General features: G+C 51.3%; 1 protein-coding gene across 1 annotated transcript in view; it reads right to left on the bottom strand.

Annotated features, from left to right (window-relative positions):
* LOC144176849 (intraflagellar transport protein 140 homolog) overlaps positions 1-14275 on the bottom strand; it is a 78939-nt gene that overhangs the window by 17750 nt on the left and 46914 nt on the right. Inside the window, exon 5 of the mRNA XM_077705236.1 lies at positions 3111-3319. Coding sequence (XP_077561362.1) covers positions 3111-3319 — 209 coding nt within the window. The remainder of the gene's footprint in view (positions 1-3110; positions 3320-14275) is intronic.

Here is a 14275-nt window from a genome sequence, read left to right on the forward strand (position 1 = left end):
AGGCATTCCGCTTGGCCCGACGGACGTTCCCTCCGCCCAGCAACAAGCTGGACAGGTCACAGGTGGTCGCACTCAGGCAACTGCAGACGCGCACGTACCCTACCCCGGCACACTATCACAGAATGTATCCGGAAATTTATACGACCAACACATGTAAAGTCTGCCGCAAAGAGGTAGCCACCTTAACCCACATGCTCTGGGATTGTACCAAAGATCCGCACGGTGCTAACTCCGGAATCCTCCCGCCGCGGCTGTCCGCTGCCTTGTGCAGCCCCAGCCTCGACGACCAACTCTGGGCCCTCCAGCAGGCCTGTGAGGCGGTGAAGCGGCAGGACTTCGACGCCCCCAAACGGGCGAAGAGGACCGCGGCGACGCCCCCAAGCGGGTGACTTAGGCCCCGTCAGCGAAAGCTCTGCAGGCATTCAATAAAGTTTTTACCAACCAAGGTGTTGGGGCATACTTAGGCGTGAAAGACACCGGCGAAAATGTCGCTCGGAAGGCCTTCGAAGCTGAAAAGGAAATATGGGCTGAAGCCGGTGTTCCAACTGGATAAGTTTTTCTTCTACCGGCAGGGATTCGCAGCTACTTGGCAAAGTGAATTAGAGTGGAAACGGTGACGGCGGGTTTCGGTCGTTTGAAGGGGTCGTGAAGAGAAAATGCATTTGTCTTTGCTTAATTTTGTCTGCTTTTGAACGACCTTTTAAGAACATAAAAACCAAATATTTTCACGGTTCATTGCTTTTGGAATTTAGGAGACGCCTTGGAAATTCTCGTTTTGAGGCGCATCGCAAGCGACCATGAGCGCATTATTGGTCGGCAGCGCAACTGGCAGTGACGTCACTCATGTCAAGGACATTCAAGAGTTCAACGCGTTCAAAGTTTTTTGTGTATATTGTTCCGCACAGATGCAAACCCGATATTTTAAAAATAATGCATGCTTTATTCGTAGCTAAAAACAGTTTTCTATCGACGTGAGTGGTGTCGCTACTGCTTCAGTTGTCTCGCAACCATTGCAGCAGCACTATTCTCGTACACTGTAGTAGAACTCATACCTTCTGGCTGTTTGTACGGTTTGTAGTCAGTTTCCCTGCTGAATTTCATGGTTTTGGCCGAATTTTCTTCGGCATCTCACCTTGTTGGTATGAAATGGCACAAAACCTCTCAAGCAAAAAAAAAAAAAAAAAGGTGACCCGCGTGCGATTCCAACTTGCGGCCGCCGGGCCAGCCCAACGTTACAGCCAGCCTGCATTGAAGTCGGGCACTTTATCCACTACACTATCGACATGAGTCCTTCCTTTAATGCATGGAAATTTTAGAAAACTTTAGAAGATGGGACACTTAACAATCAATAGAAACACTACGGGACAGCAAAGGGCAAGGACATCAGTCCAACAAAGATCAAAACTCAGGCAAGCAAACGCACGCATCCAAAAGAGGCAGCCTCTCCGGTGGATCACTCTCAATCAACGAATCAACGAAACAATCAACGAAACAGCATTAACAATCAACGAAACAGCATTAACAGCTTGTTTATTGGAGAAAACACGAAAGCAATCGAACTGCATCGTGATGGTGGGACTCGGTGGTTCGGCGCTGTGTCGCTGCTTCTGGCCAGTTATTTTCGCACTGATGAGGAAATGACGGGTTTGTTTGAAGTTCCGACAACTCCAAGTTCCTTTGATAAACGTGTTTATGTAGTAAATTATTATTTTAAGATTTCGGTCGTTTATCTCGTCAGGTCAAGTGTTTCACGTTCGCGCTACTCACATTACAGGCTACGTGAGACAGACGTCGGCAAACTTGTGCAAGAATATCGGCTAGCAAGCAGAACGGCAGTTTAGACTCGTGCGAAACAGCGTAAACAGTTCACGAATGCCCAGTTTACATTAAACGTGGTTACTTCTGCCTGCGCCACTTGCCGGCACTGTTGACTGAAAGTTCGACCATGTAGATCAGTCGTATCAGAGATCAGACATCTCCCGTTCAGTTGCAGGGGTAGTTTCATCATGGCGCCGATGTAGCTTTATCTGACCCTTTGCAAGCCGGCTCATGCCGACATGTTGTGCAGACGAGGGAGAACTGTGATTGGCTTCTTACTGACTTACTGAAACGTCACTTCACGAGTTGAGGAGGAAAGCCTCGGTGAAACCGTAACTGCATTTGTTTTCCTAGTTGCCGATATCGGGCAACGAAACCGTATGCATTGTTTGTTTATCAAGGTTCCACGGTTTTTGTGCCCACGCAACACATATTTCTTGAAAATCTGTTCACGACCCCTTTAATGGGGCAGCCCTATGGCAGCCGTTACATGGGCTTCGTGGGAGCGGCGTCTGTTTATATGGGCGTAACCGAGTGAGCGAACGCAGCAGCGACGAAAGAAAGAAAACGGAGAGGAGCGTTTAGCGAAGGGTGAAGTGGAGTACGACACGTGCGGCTACGGCGTCATCTCTCACTGCCTGTGCCTCACACGTTTCATGTGTCGTCACCAAGGAGTGCCCTACCCCTGACACTTTCCCCAGACACTGTTCCATTCTCCGCTATTACAAACCACGTGACGTTTGCGCGGGAGGTTCAAACACGATATGCAATACCATGCTCGCTGCTCCCTTGTGGGGGGCTAATCCGAACCACGTGACATTTGCGCGGGAGGTTCAAACACGATTTGCAACATGTTGGCCGGTGGCGGCGGTGCACTGCGATGTAGCAGCATAGTTAGCTACGCCGCCATACGTTGGCTGATCACGCGAACACTTCCTGAGACGCAGCAGAAATGCGCCGTGACCAAGAAGACTGCAGCTAGCGCTGCGGACAAATTTCATATTAGGGAGTGTAGTAATCACCAGTGCATTTTTAAACGCCCATCCGTGCTTCTGTTTACATGGTCGACCATTGTAAGCGCTACCCTGGATGCGTCCCGTTGCATGATGACGCGCGCGTGTTCCGGTGTGGAAAATGAGTCGGGAGATCTACGAGGCCCACCGTATGTACAGGGAAGCAGACGATTGTGCGAGCACGCATTGGATGCTCTCGCAGAAAAGGAATTACTGGGCACAGAAATGTGCCCAGTATCGGCTATTTCTGGCGTGCTCAGGTACACAGGGCGAGCGTACCTTTCGGCGAGCTCCTCGGTGACCAGGACGTTGGCGTCTACGCAGAGCTGTAGTGCGGCGTCGCTCTGTCCGCTGGCGGCGAGCAGCAGGACGGCCTGGTCGTGCTTGCCCGTGGCCGCCAGTCGGTCGGCCGTGCTGCGCACCAGACCCGGGTCGGCGGTGGGGCCCAGCTCCTGGGCGGCCTGCTGCAGCGCCGACACGTCGCCCGCCTGCAGGCAAGTGCACGCGCAGAATTATGATTATTAGGAAGTTATAGAATAAGGGGCCCCAACGCTCTGGGGTCCCCAAGCGTCTTAGGGCGCCGTACTGCGCTTGAGCAGAACCCAAGCCGTCCTTGGGGTTTTGGGTTTGTGTTTAGCGCGCACACTTTTTTATCCAAAATAGCGGGTGCCCGAAAGCTGGCCCCAAGAGGAGCTAGCGTTCTTGCGTCGCTCTTGCAGCCAGCAAGACTGCGCGGGACCATGGCTGAAGCTAAACCTGCTGCTCGTTTCTCGATCTACCCAGTCAACTACGACGATCGCTGGGCTGAATTTGTAGATTCAGCACGTCTTTCACTAGAACTGAATAAAGCAGGCAATCGGGAAGCGTTTTCTGCCCTCGGAAGCAGTCCGCGCGCTCACGCCGGCCGCGCCTGCCCGCTCGGCCCAGTAAGTGGCTCAAACCGGCGCAGACCACGGTAGCCACAGCTTGTCGCCACTCTTCCAAGCAATCTGATCGCGTAAAAGAAGTTTCACATGCGAGAAAATAGATGTTAGTGTGGTAAAAAAATGTGGTAGGGATTGTTATCACCACTGATTTTAAAAGCGGTGATCAGATATCTGCCGCGATGCTAAGCCTACGCTGACCGGCCGCGGAGGTTCGGCAGTCCGACCGGGCACTGCGGCGCACGGTGTGGCGAGCGGCCAAAAGATGGCGCTAGCTGCGCGGAAGCATAGAAACAGGCTACAGCAGATGTCTTGGTCACCGACCACTCAATCGGCAATTATAGCGAAAATAACGTTCCACATGCGAGAAAGGGGCTGACAGCGTGGTGAAAACTTGTGTCAGGAATTGTCATTCAGAATTGCACAGATAGCGGCGATCAAATATCCGCCAAGATGCTAAGCCTAAAGTTCCCATCACTCGAGCCGACCCGAGCAACGCAAGCCGGTTTCGGGCTGTTGGGGACGCCCTTCTTATAAAACTCGCCGCGCGCGAGCGCGTTACGTTTGTGTTCCCCTGACTTCTTGGGGGCCCCAAACGCCGGCTTCCCCTATTCTAGAACTGTCTGGGCGGGAATTTTCCTTTGCGGGATTACGGCGGCTACTCTCCCTGCGGAATTGCGCGAATGGGGGCTCTGAGGGGGAAGTTGGCTACTCGTGCCACCTCCAGTGTGGCACTAGGGCGTACATTGGAGGCGAAATCCTTGTGTGCCCAGTGGGTGCGGCGTTAATTTTGCGGGCACCCAAGCGCTAGCAGGCGAAGAGTAGTGCGTTAAGGTAGCCGCAGCGGAGGTTCTGGCCGAGCAATCCGTCTGTTCAAGGGATGCACGCACCCCCTTCCTATGTTTCGGCTTCTCAGTACGGAGTTCCCAAAGAGTCTGGCCACCGATAAAGACGAAGGAAGGAAATGGCAAATGTCGCCACTTTCAAAGCACGTAAGCAGCCCGAGGAAGGAAACTTTGTTTTTTGCCTCCATCAAAACCCTGGGAATCGAACTATTGTGGCCTCGTGCTCGTGGGCCTCAGTCATTGCTTCCTTACGGTAGATTAAAAGGTCACTTCTGGGGCGTTCTGCTGCTGAACCCAAGCACATGGCTTCCATTTCGGCCGTCTTTCTGGAGGAGGAAGAGAGAGAGAGAGAGAAATAAACATTTATTGGTTGAAAAGACTAGCTAGGACTTGGTCCTTGCCGGTCCGACATGGTACGTCTCCTCAGTCCAGGAAACCTCTGGCCGTGGTTCTGAGAAAAACGAAAATTGTCGCGTGTCGAGATTTTGGCGCACGGCAAAGATACCCAGGTGGTCAAAATTAATCGCCACCCTCCACTACGACGCACCTAACGTCCTGAGTGTAGCCTTTGCGCGTTAAACCACAAATTCTTTTTGCCACGCCTGCGCCGTGAAATGAAAGCACGGAATGAGCTTTTTCTCACAAGTTCCGTCAAATGCAAAAAAAATTCACAGCATATCCACGGGGTGAATGATGATGAGTGGGCGAAGCTCCTGAGGGGAAATCATCGGTAAAACCGTGACTCTTCAGTGAAAGTTCGCCCACTACATCTGTGTCCGAACGTAACGTCTAGAAAGTCTCGCTTAAACCGCGCGTCCGCACCTTGGGGCTGAGCTCGCCTGATGCGTTTTGCAGACGCCTCACGAGCTCTCACTGCATCGGGGTCTGCCTGCCGATACGCGCGCTTTCTCGCCGCTTCCCGTTCTCTGACGTTTTGGAGATCCTCTTCGCGCCGCAGCCGTGCCGCTTCGCGTACGGCAGGGTCCTCGCGCCGTTGCCGTGACGCTTGGGCCTCTCGTTCTCGAACGCTGGGATCTTGGCGGCGTCGTCGCGCAGCCAGACGACACGCTTCGGCCTCCCGCTCTCGTACGGCAGGATCTTGGCGGCGGCGTCGCGCAGCTTCACGGAGCGCTTCTGCCTCGCGGGCTCGCACGTCTGCAGCCTTATCCATCGGGCGACTCCGAGCGCGCGCCAACAGCGAACGGATTTTATTACAACGCTCCCCGCCATCTAGTAAACAATCGAAGCGCATCTTTTCATCATATACAAGTACCGCCATCTAGTAAACAATCCAAGAACTAAACTAGAGGTAGCCACGCCATCTAGTAAACAATCCAAGAACTAAACTAGAGGTGGCTACATACATGCGTCGAGGATGGACAGACCCACGCCCTAAGGAGCTTCGCCCCTAAAATGCCGCATCTATACTTCGGCGCCGGGGTCTACATGTAGCGCGTGCACCTGACACGATGTTTGTTCTGAGAGACTGAGCGGTACCGTCAGCTTGTGGAGTAAGTCCTCTGTTGAGGGACACTGCGTGCTGGCCGTGTCATATGCAATTTCTTGCCCGCACGACGGAGGAGCAGCAGAGACGAGAATACGGCGGAGTAATCAAGAGTCGCAAAATCTAGAAATAAGCAATATACAACGTATACCTTAAGACACTACAGCTTTACGAGTCACGCACGCACGCTCTGTTCAGCTTCGCCTAGCGCTCAGCAACCGCTGAAAATTACAACGGAGGAATAACACCGATTTCCTATGATCAACAGAATAGATTGGACAGCTTCATATTTAAAAAAAAAATTCTTCGGAACCATGGCCAACACGAAATAATTTGAAAAGCATCAGGGAATTCGCTTTTCTTAGTTCGCATAGTAGCTAGGCTGAGTCAAATTGGGATACCTCATCACGGAATGGTCATTCGAGCGGCATAGTAATTTTCCCCAACGGAAGTCCAAGAAATCCCCGCGAAGCGAAAATCCATGTTCAAGTACAGCTTTTGCTTGTGGGTTATGGGTACCAAACAGCGCCTTGTAAACCGCATTGTTTAGACGCCACCCAAGCTACGCTATCGCAAAGAGGACGGGCACACTTTGCTTGGAATCTGGCAATCTTGTTTCAGGTTGCCATGAGTACAATGCGCTTTAGCCGTGGAAGCTGGACAATGCCGCTCAGTGGGAGATGCGACCAGAGCAATAAAAAATGGCGGAACGCCCACATGAATCTTCCCCTTCCACCTTCAAGCACACTTCTATTCTTACAAGGTCTGTGGCACGTATATATATATATATATATATATATATATATATATATATATATATATATATATATATATATACGTGCATCGACGTTGGGAATTCCCATAAGTGCACCATCATATTGGTGGCATTACCCTCCTCCCTGGGAATGCATCGACTCTTTGTGCAGAAAAAACGGCAAGAGACAGCGTACATAGCGGGAAATGACAAAGGAAATGAAGCAGACAGCTGCATAGCACCAAATTGGCCTACGGCGGCTTTCAAGACGGAGTTTCACTTTGGCGACGTTCGGACCGCGTTGTCGAGCGAGGGGAATGCACAGCTTCTCCAGGAAGAACTTCATAGTTCACACCAGTGGTCCGACAGGAAACATTGCAAGGGCCAAAGTAGCGGCGCATTAACTTGTAGCAGTGGCCTCGTCGCGGAACGGGGCTCCATACCCAGACTTATTCTCCTGGCATATATATGGCCTGTAGTGTCTGGCACTGTGTCGCCGTGCATCGTTAGCTCGCCGGGATTGAATTCGTTGCCGCCGTGTTTATAAGCTTTCCGGTGGCCTCTGCTTGGCACGAGATATCTGCAGCGTCCGTATGTGGCGGCGGCAGACTCGTCGAGGAGGAGCATCGCTTACAACACTGTCGTCGCCTGTCGGCCATGGACCAAGCCGAATTGTGCGAAGCGTGTAGTTTCATGTGCCTCTGTGTATAGGCGAAGGTGATAGGGGGAAGTAGACAGTTCCAGTCCCGGTGGTGCACGTCGACGTACATCTGAAAGCACATCTGCTATAGTTCCGTTCAGCCGCTCGGTCAGTCCATTCGCCTGCGCGTGATGGGCCGTCGTCCTACAGTGATTGGCGCAATTGAGCTGCATGACTTCATGGCTGCATGGCTTCGTGGCTTCGGTCACTGAGCACTACAGAATCGGGGAAGCACGAGGAAGCACAATGTTCTCAAACGAAAACTTGGGAACTTCGTCGGCAGTTCATCGAGGACGAACCTTTGTTAAACAATAGCGAGTTAAGTGGTCGGTGGCCACAGCAATCCACCGCGGTTACCCGAGGGTGATAGACGAAGAGACCCTACAGCCCAACTGATAAAATGGTGCTGCAGAAAGCAGCTGGCTTTGTGGACTCTATGTGCCGTCTTTCTTCTCTACGAGAACCACAGGCGACGACCATTGGCTTTTTGACAGCTGCATGAGGTCGTCGTGGAGTATTTCATTGACCTCAAGGCGAATAGCCCCCTGTTGTGCAGACGAAACTCTGTAAGGGGGTTAGTGTGTACTGGTCGCTTGTAATAGTCGGTGATGATGCAATGTTTAACGATAGTTTTCTGCCACGCTTTCGACGATACAGCAAAGCAGTCGCCGAAGGAGCGGATGACGTTAAACGCTGCCGACGTTGTGACATGGTTAGGGGGGAAGGGTTACGTCTATGTTGAATTTTTTGTCTTTTGCAGCCTTTTGCACAAAATGTAGTTATCAGTGCGTTAGCTGCGCGTGCATTCAAGTAATATGATAAAACGAAACTAGAGACACCACTACGATCACAACAATCATAGTTTGAGGTCAGCGATCACCAATTGCATCGTGACAAACGTTTTCCTGGGCCTTCAAATGCCTATTACAGCGGGCATGGTGACCAGCGTACCGGTGACCACAGCATACGTCGCCGTGACTACCTGTAGTACAGTGCACCCATTGAATAAACAGGTCTCAGTCCAGGGTCCGCTGTCGGTTAAGGGGGTACAGGTTCAAAGGAAATGTTTGAGAATTCCGGAGATTTGGAGAAAGGGTCAATAGCAGAATACAAAAAAAAATTTTGCATTCTATTATTGGTTCATGGTCCACTTCGCTGCAAATGTCGTCGAAAGACGATGCTCTTCTCCGCCCCTGTCATCTAAATGCCTCTCGTCGTCGGCGCCGGGCACCTCTTACGCTCTTCCCCTATCGGCCCCGCTCCTTCCACGAAAAACATGGCGGAGGTTTGCTCAAGTAGATTCAATTTTCCCGCGTTCTACTGCTCACGCGCCATCTATTAGAGCAAATTCCGTTGCTGTTGGACTTGGAATGCCGTCACGAGGCCTAGACAAGGGCGCGAGCCCTTTTTTGTATTTTCGGACAAAAACATTGCAATCAACGCGTATTTTTTATTGGATATCCGAAACATCAAGCACATCTATTTTAGATTAGATTGATTAATTGTAGGGTCTAACGCGTCGACGCAACGCAGGCGATGAGGCGTGCCGTAGTGGAGGACTCCGGATTAATTTTTGACCACCTGGGGATCTTTAACGTGCGCCGAAATCTCGTACACACGGGCTTTTTGCTTTTTGCCTCCATCGGAAAAGCGGCCGCCGCGCCCGAGAATCGAACCCGCGACCTCGTGCTCAGCAGCGCAACGCCTTATCCACTGAGGCACCGCGGCGGGTCTCTGTTTTAGATTTAAAGAACACTGCTTCTAGCAGTTATGTATTGCCTCCCACATACCTAATGTTTTCGCGCTGTTCTGCAATGTTAAAGCATGTACGTGTCGCCCAGATTTAGTGGTTTAGAGAGGTTTTGTCTATACACCTCGAGCGCGGCCTGTAGGGGCGCCACTGAAATCCCCCTAGCGGCCCGTTTCGAAAGCAGCCGCGGGAGTCCGCGCCCCGCTCCCCAGTGCCGCCGCTGCTCTTACGGCACGTTCACGACTGAGATTTACCGTTTGCGGACGTTTACCGGAGATTTTGCGGAGATTTACCGTTTGCGGCTTGGGATGGCGGGCCCGGGCCGGGCTCGGGCCAGGCTCACTTATGAATGCCCGGGCCCGGACCGGGCTCGGGCTAGGTGTTACGGGCCCGGGTCGGGCTCGGGCTTCGCGAAGCGGGCTCGGGCCGGGCTCGGGCCTTAAAATCAGGCCCGTGCAGTGCTCTAATGCTGCTGCCGTAGCCGACGCCCGGAAGAGCGGCGACGAAGAGCGCAGAACCGCGTCCCCGGGTAGCTCTTGCAGGCGATCGCGTATACTCTACGAAGACGCAGCTGCTTTTTAAGTGACCTAAACGTACTCTTTGCCTATAGACGTCACCATAACCAGTTTTTTTTAGGGCGCGGAAAGGCGAAAAGAAGCGAAACAGAACCAAAACACTGCACGAACCCCTATCAGCCACGCAGCGCAAATCCCGTCAACGCCGCGGAGAAGCGGCGGCAGGCGGCGCAGCGATCGCGAAGCTCGAGGCGTATATAAACTTCTCGTTAAAAAAATCTGTTAACATTTGACGGGGTGGCTGAATCGAGGGACAAACAGACGAAAATTTTCTGGCCGAAGAAAGGAGAAGGGAAAACTTTATTGATGGCAAAAAATAGATCTTCGTCTTCTCAAGTGAGAGGGGCTGTCATTCCAGAGTCCCTGTAGCTTTGGCTGTCGCCCAAAAATATAGATTCAGTTTTACAACTGAATGATGCCGTCGCGTTTTACCACATGATGACACCTATACGTTTGAATAAACAGAAACTGCGTCACTTTCGGTGCACTGAAACCGCTGTGACAAGTTGTAGTACCATACAAAGCCAATGGCATAAAAATTCAGAAATTTTGAGAATTGTCCATTTATGCGTAACAATTCTTCAGCGGTTTTTCCGTTCCTCCAACCTTGCGTTTTCTCGGAGACATTAAGTCTAAATCAAAACAGCCAACCACGTGAAAGCGCGGGATCGGAATACACGTTGATTTCGCCATGTCGTCCTCAGTTCGCTTTTAACAGCGAACCTGTTGAGCAAATCGGTTGTGTATGGTGTCCGCAGTTAAAAATACCAAGAAAAGGCCGAGCGCTCGTGCATGCATGCCGCGAGCGCACGTTTGTCAAGCTAAGCATACCCACTTAGGGAGAATGGCCAATATTGGTCAAAAAAAGCTCCAGCGTTCACCGCGTGCTTCGAGTGCACGCTCGTAAAGCCGAGCATACCCACTTAGGGAGATTGACCAACGTTGGCCGCAAAAAAAAGTTCAGCGTTTGCCGTACCGTGGCAACACTTATACTCAGAACGAGAAAGAAATGTCATGGCGTACGCCCCTCGTTCGTTCGTCCTCGTGTCGGCGTGTGCATGCGCTCTGTACCGTAGAAGAGCTCCGACTTAAATGTCGAAGTTTCTGTACGTGATCATTGACTCCACATTGCCAGGCCGCGGATAGAGAGAGATATATATATACTTTATTTTGAAGCCTGTCTCCAAAGGACTGCTCGGCTTCTTGGTTAGGTTACAGGGACTATAGTCCTGGCTATCATAGTCCTGGCGTGTTTTAACGTGGTGCACCAGCGTGGTCCAATAGAGCTCTTCAAGCTCCTTAGGGGGTGCGACCCATGCCTCCCAGCAAGTAGGGCGCTTTGTGGCAGGAATTGGTTGCAGGGAAGATCTCAGGGTGCTTTGTATGTTTGGGCATGTCCAGAGGGTGTGTTCATTGTTGGGGTATTGGTCGCAGTGTGAGCATTTTGGTGTGCCTGGAAGTGTTGTATGTGTTGTGTTGGTAGCGTGCCCGTTTGTGAACGTCGAATGAGAACAGCGTCAGGGCGGGCGAATTTTCGGGGGTAGGAGAGGGTGGTTCTCTGATCTCTGACGTCCCGTAAGTACTTTCTACGAGTCTGATGCATTTCTCGGCGGTGCTCTTTTGGGTCATAGAAGCGAGGCCAGGGTATTGGGGTGCCCGGATCAAAGAGAGCAGCTCGGGCTAAGGCATGGGCCTTCTCATTCCCCTTTACACCTGCGTGTCCAGGGACCCATATCACAGTGGTATGAGGCTCGGAGTCGTTACGTGTGATGCTGGCGAGTGTGTAGCTCATCTGGGGGTGCATGTGATTCTCCTGTAGATTGCGAATTGCTGATTTGCTGTCCGTGATGATTACCAGTTTTGTTTGATCTTGGTGTGCTTCTATGGCGTTTACAATAGCCTGAAGCTCAAGCGATGTCGACGACGGTGCGGGGGCGTACTTGGCTACTGCGGAGAGGACGTCGCTATGAAAAGCTGTTGTTCCGATTTTGGTGTCTTTGTTGTACGCAGCGTCGGTGTAAATGACCGTAGTTTATGGGGAAAATGTCTTCCTGTTGTAGCGGTTTGCCCTGTCAGCGCGGCGACTTTCCTGGTCTGGACTCATATTTTTGGGTATGGGCTTCAATGTTATGTTGGCTGGACATGACCATGGTGGCGGCTCTGGTGGAATATGCTGGAGCTGCGAGATGTTATGGCCCAGCACAACGAGGATGAGACGACCTTGAGGCGATGTTTGTAGTCTTTGGGTTTGGGCGAGGTGGTGTGTGTCAATCTTCTCACTGAGTGTATTCAGCGCGCCTGTGGCACATAATAGGTCATTTTGGGTGAATCTTGGGGTGCCTGTTATGATACGGGTTGCGTTGCGGAGAATTACTTCGAGTTTTGTGTGCTGAGTTTTTGTCAGATAGTAGTAAGGAAGGCCGTACATGATCCGTGAGATAAGGAGAGCTTCAACCACCTTGCTCGGATAGTTCGCACGGCCGAGGAAGAGGCCGTGCTTCGAGAGGCTCAGCTTGGATCCACTATAGAGACGGTGAGTCGCGCTTGCAGAGTGGCGTACGAGAACGTCGACCAAAACGACGAGCTCACTCTGGCCTTGCTCAACATAAGTTCATTGAAATGTCACGCCGCCGACGTGAACCGCGACACCACAGCGATACTAAAACTCAACTTCGTGTCCGTCAATGATCACCTATACAAGAGCCCCGCCATTCAAGTCTTGCGCGGGAGTGCAAGCTTCCCCGCATTTTTTTTTTTGGTTTTTAGAGACGCACGAAAGTGCACGATTGCGTAGAACTGTGACTTATTAATTTTATTGCGATAGTATGCCTTATGGCATAAAGCCATTCATTACAAGCTGTGGAAACACGAATTAATTCTCAATAAATTTTTATTTTTGCGCGTTTCCTGCAACAGACGACAGTTGCCAGATTTGGAAGATTTGGCAGACACTATCCAAATTGGGTGCTTTTGCTTCGTTTGGTGATATTTTTGTTTTCCCTTTCAGCGATTTACATTTTCTCGTATAGGGTGTATTCACAGGGCTTTGGAGCGCGCGGCGGCGCTACCTGCGCGGCGGCGACGACGCCATATTTGAGGATGCACTCCGCGGCGCGGGCAGCGCGTTTTCCGACACGAAACGTGGTTTGCGGCGGGGTGCTGGCAAGAGCGTTCGTGTGGACGGTGTTTTTTTCTGTGTGATTCGTGGGTTTGCGAATGCCTTGTCGTAACGAGTAGAGAGTATTGTTTTCTCTTCGAAATTCCAGTCTGCGTTTGTCTTCTACAACAGCAGACCCGAAGCAGGCCGCACGACAAAATTAAGCCCGCCGGGTATTTTTTTCCTTTCGCTATTTCGAAACGACGGCTAGGGCAGTGCTTGAAGACGATCTGTCTTCATTGGACGAATTCCCAAAGAAGTTATCGATAATGGATAATCAGTACCGAATCTGTTGGAGCCCGTTTCATTTAGGTGGGTCCCGGGACGATGGGCGTCGGAGCTTCCACCTCGCACCTCGTCACATGTTTGAAACATTTTGCAGTGCTTAAAATGTTCGAAAATTAAGGTAGCCGGCGTACTTTATAGATGAGACGAACCATACTGGGCGCCCAGCCTCAGCAGTGGCTACTTCGAGTGTTGAGGTGAACGCACGCGTACATGCAATATCGCTTCCCAGGTAATTGCAGACATCCAAATTGATCCAATTCTTCTTCGTCGCCTTTGACTCTTCTCGAATGGCCAAGCGTGTTATGTGATCAGCGTGTTACGTGATAAGTTTGATGCTGGGTACACAGTTTGACTACTTCAAAAACAGCGCAGAGACGAAAACGTTTGCAGGGACAAATTAGAACACTCTTTGTCACTCGCCTCTGCGCTGCTTTCGAAGTAGCCAAAGCGTGTTTCATAATCTTGTTCTGCTTATAATTTCCGCTCCATCTTTACCGAAAGGAAAACACTCGAAAGTCATCGGTGGGATCTTTGTCGTCGCCACCATACCTAATTTCATCACGTACTTACCTCGAGATGGTTTCCACCCAGACCCTGTGCGTAATTGTTCCACTTCATTAGGAGTTCAAATGGACGACCTTCGTGCGTTCAACGCACAGAACACTGTGGCCAGAGCACCACACCGTCTCCCATGCTCCTCAAGGAGGGCGCAACATGCCTGGGTGGCACGGTAAACCCAGCTCCTTATCTCATACGCCACCACCACATCAAATATCCTCGCAGCCTTGGGTGAAGAAATATTTTCTCAACTAGAGCCACGGTCGCTTCAACCAACGGAGGAAATAAGGAAATCCGAGTATGGGGATGACACCGAGATAGCGCGAAATCGCCGAAACAGACCCGGTTATGCATGCCGCTGGCTGCGCCTGTCAAACCGTCGGACAGTTG

This window comes from Haemaphysalis longicornis, unplaced genomic scaffold (assembly GCF_048455015.1).
Source record: "Haemaphysalis longicornis isolate Haplotype H1 unplaced genomic scaffold, Haemaphysalis longicornis Haplotype H1 scaffold_1, whole genome shotgun sequence".
Taxonomy (NCBI): Eukaryota; Metazoa; Arthropoda; class Arachnida; order Ixodida; family Ixodidae; genus Haemaphysalis; species Haemaphysalis longicornis.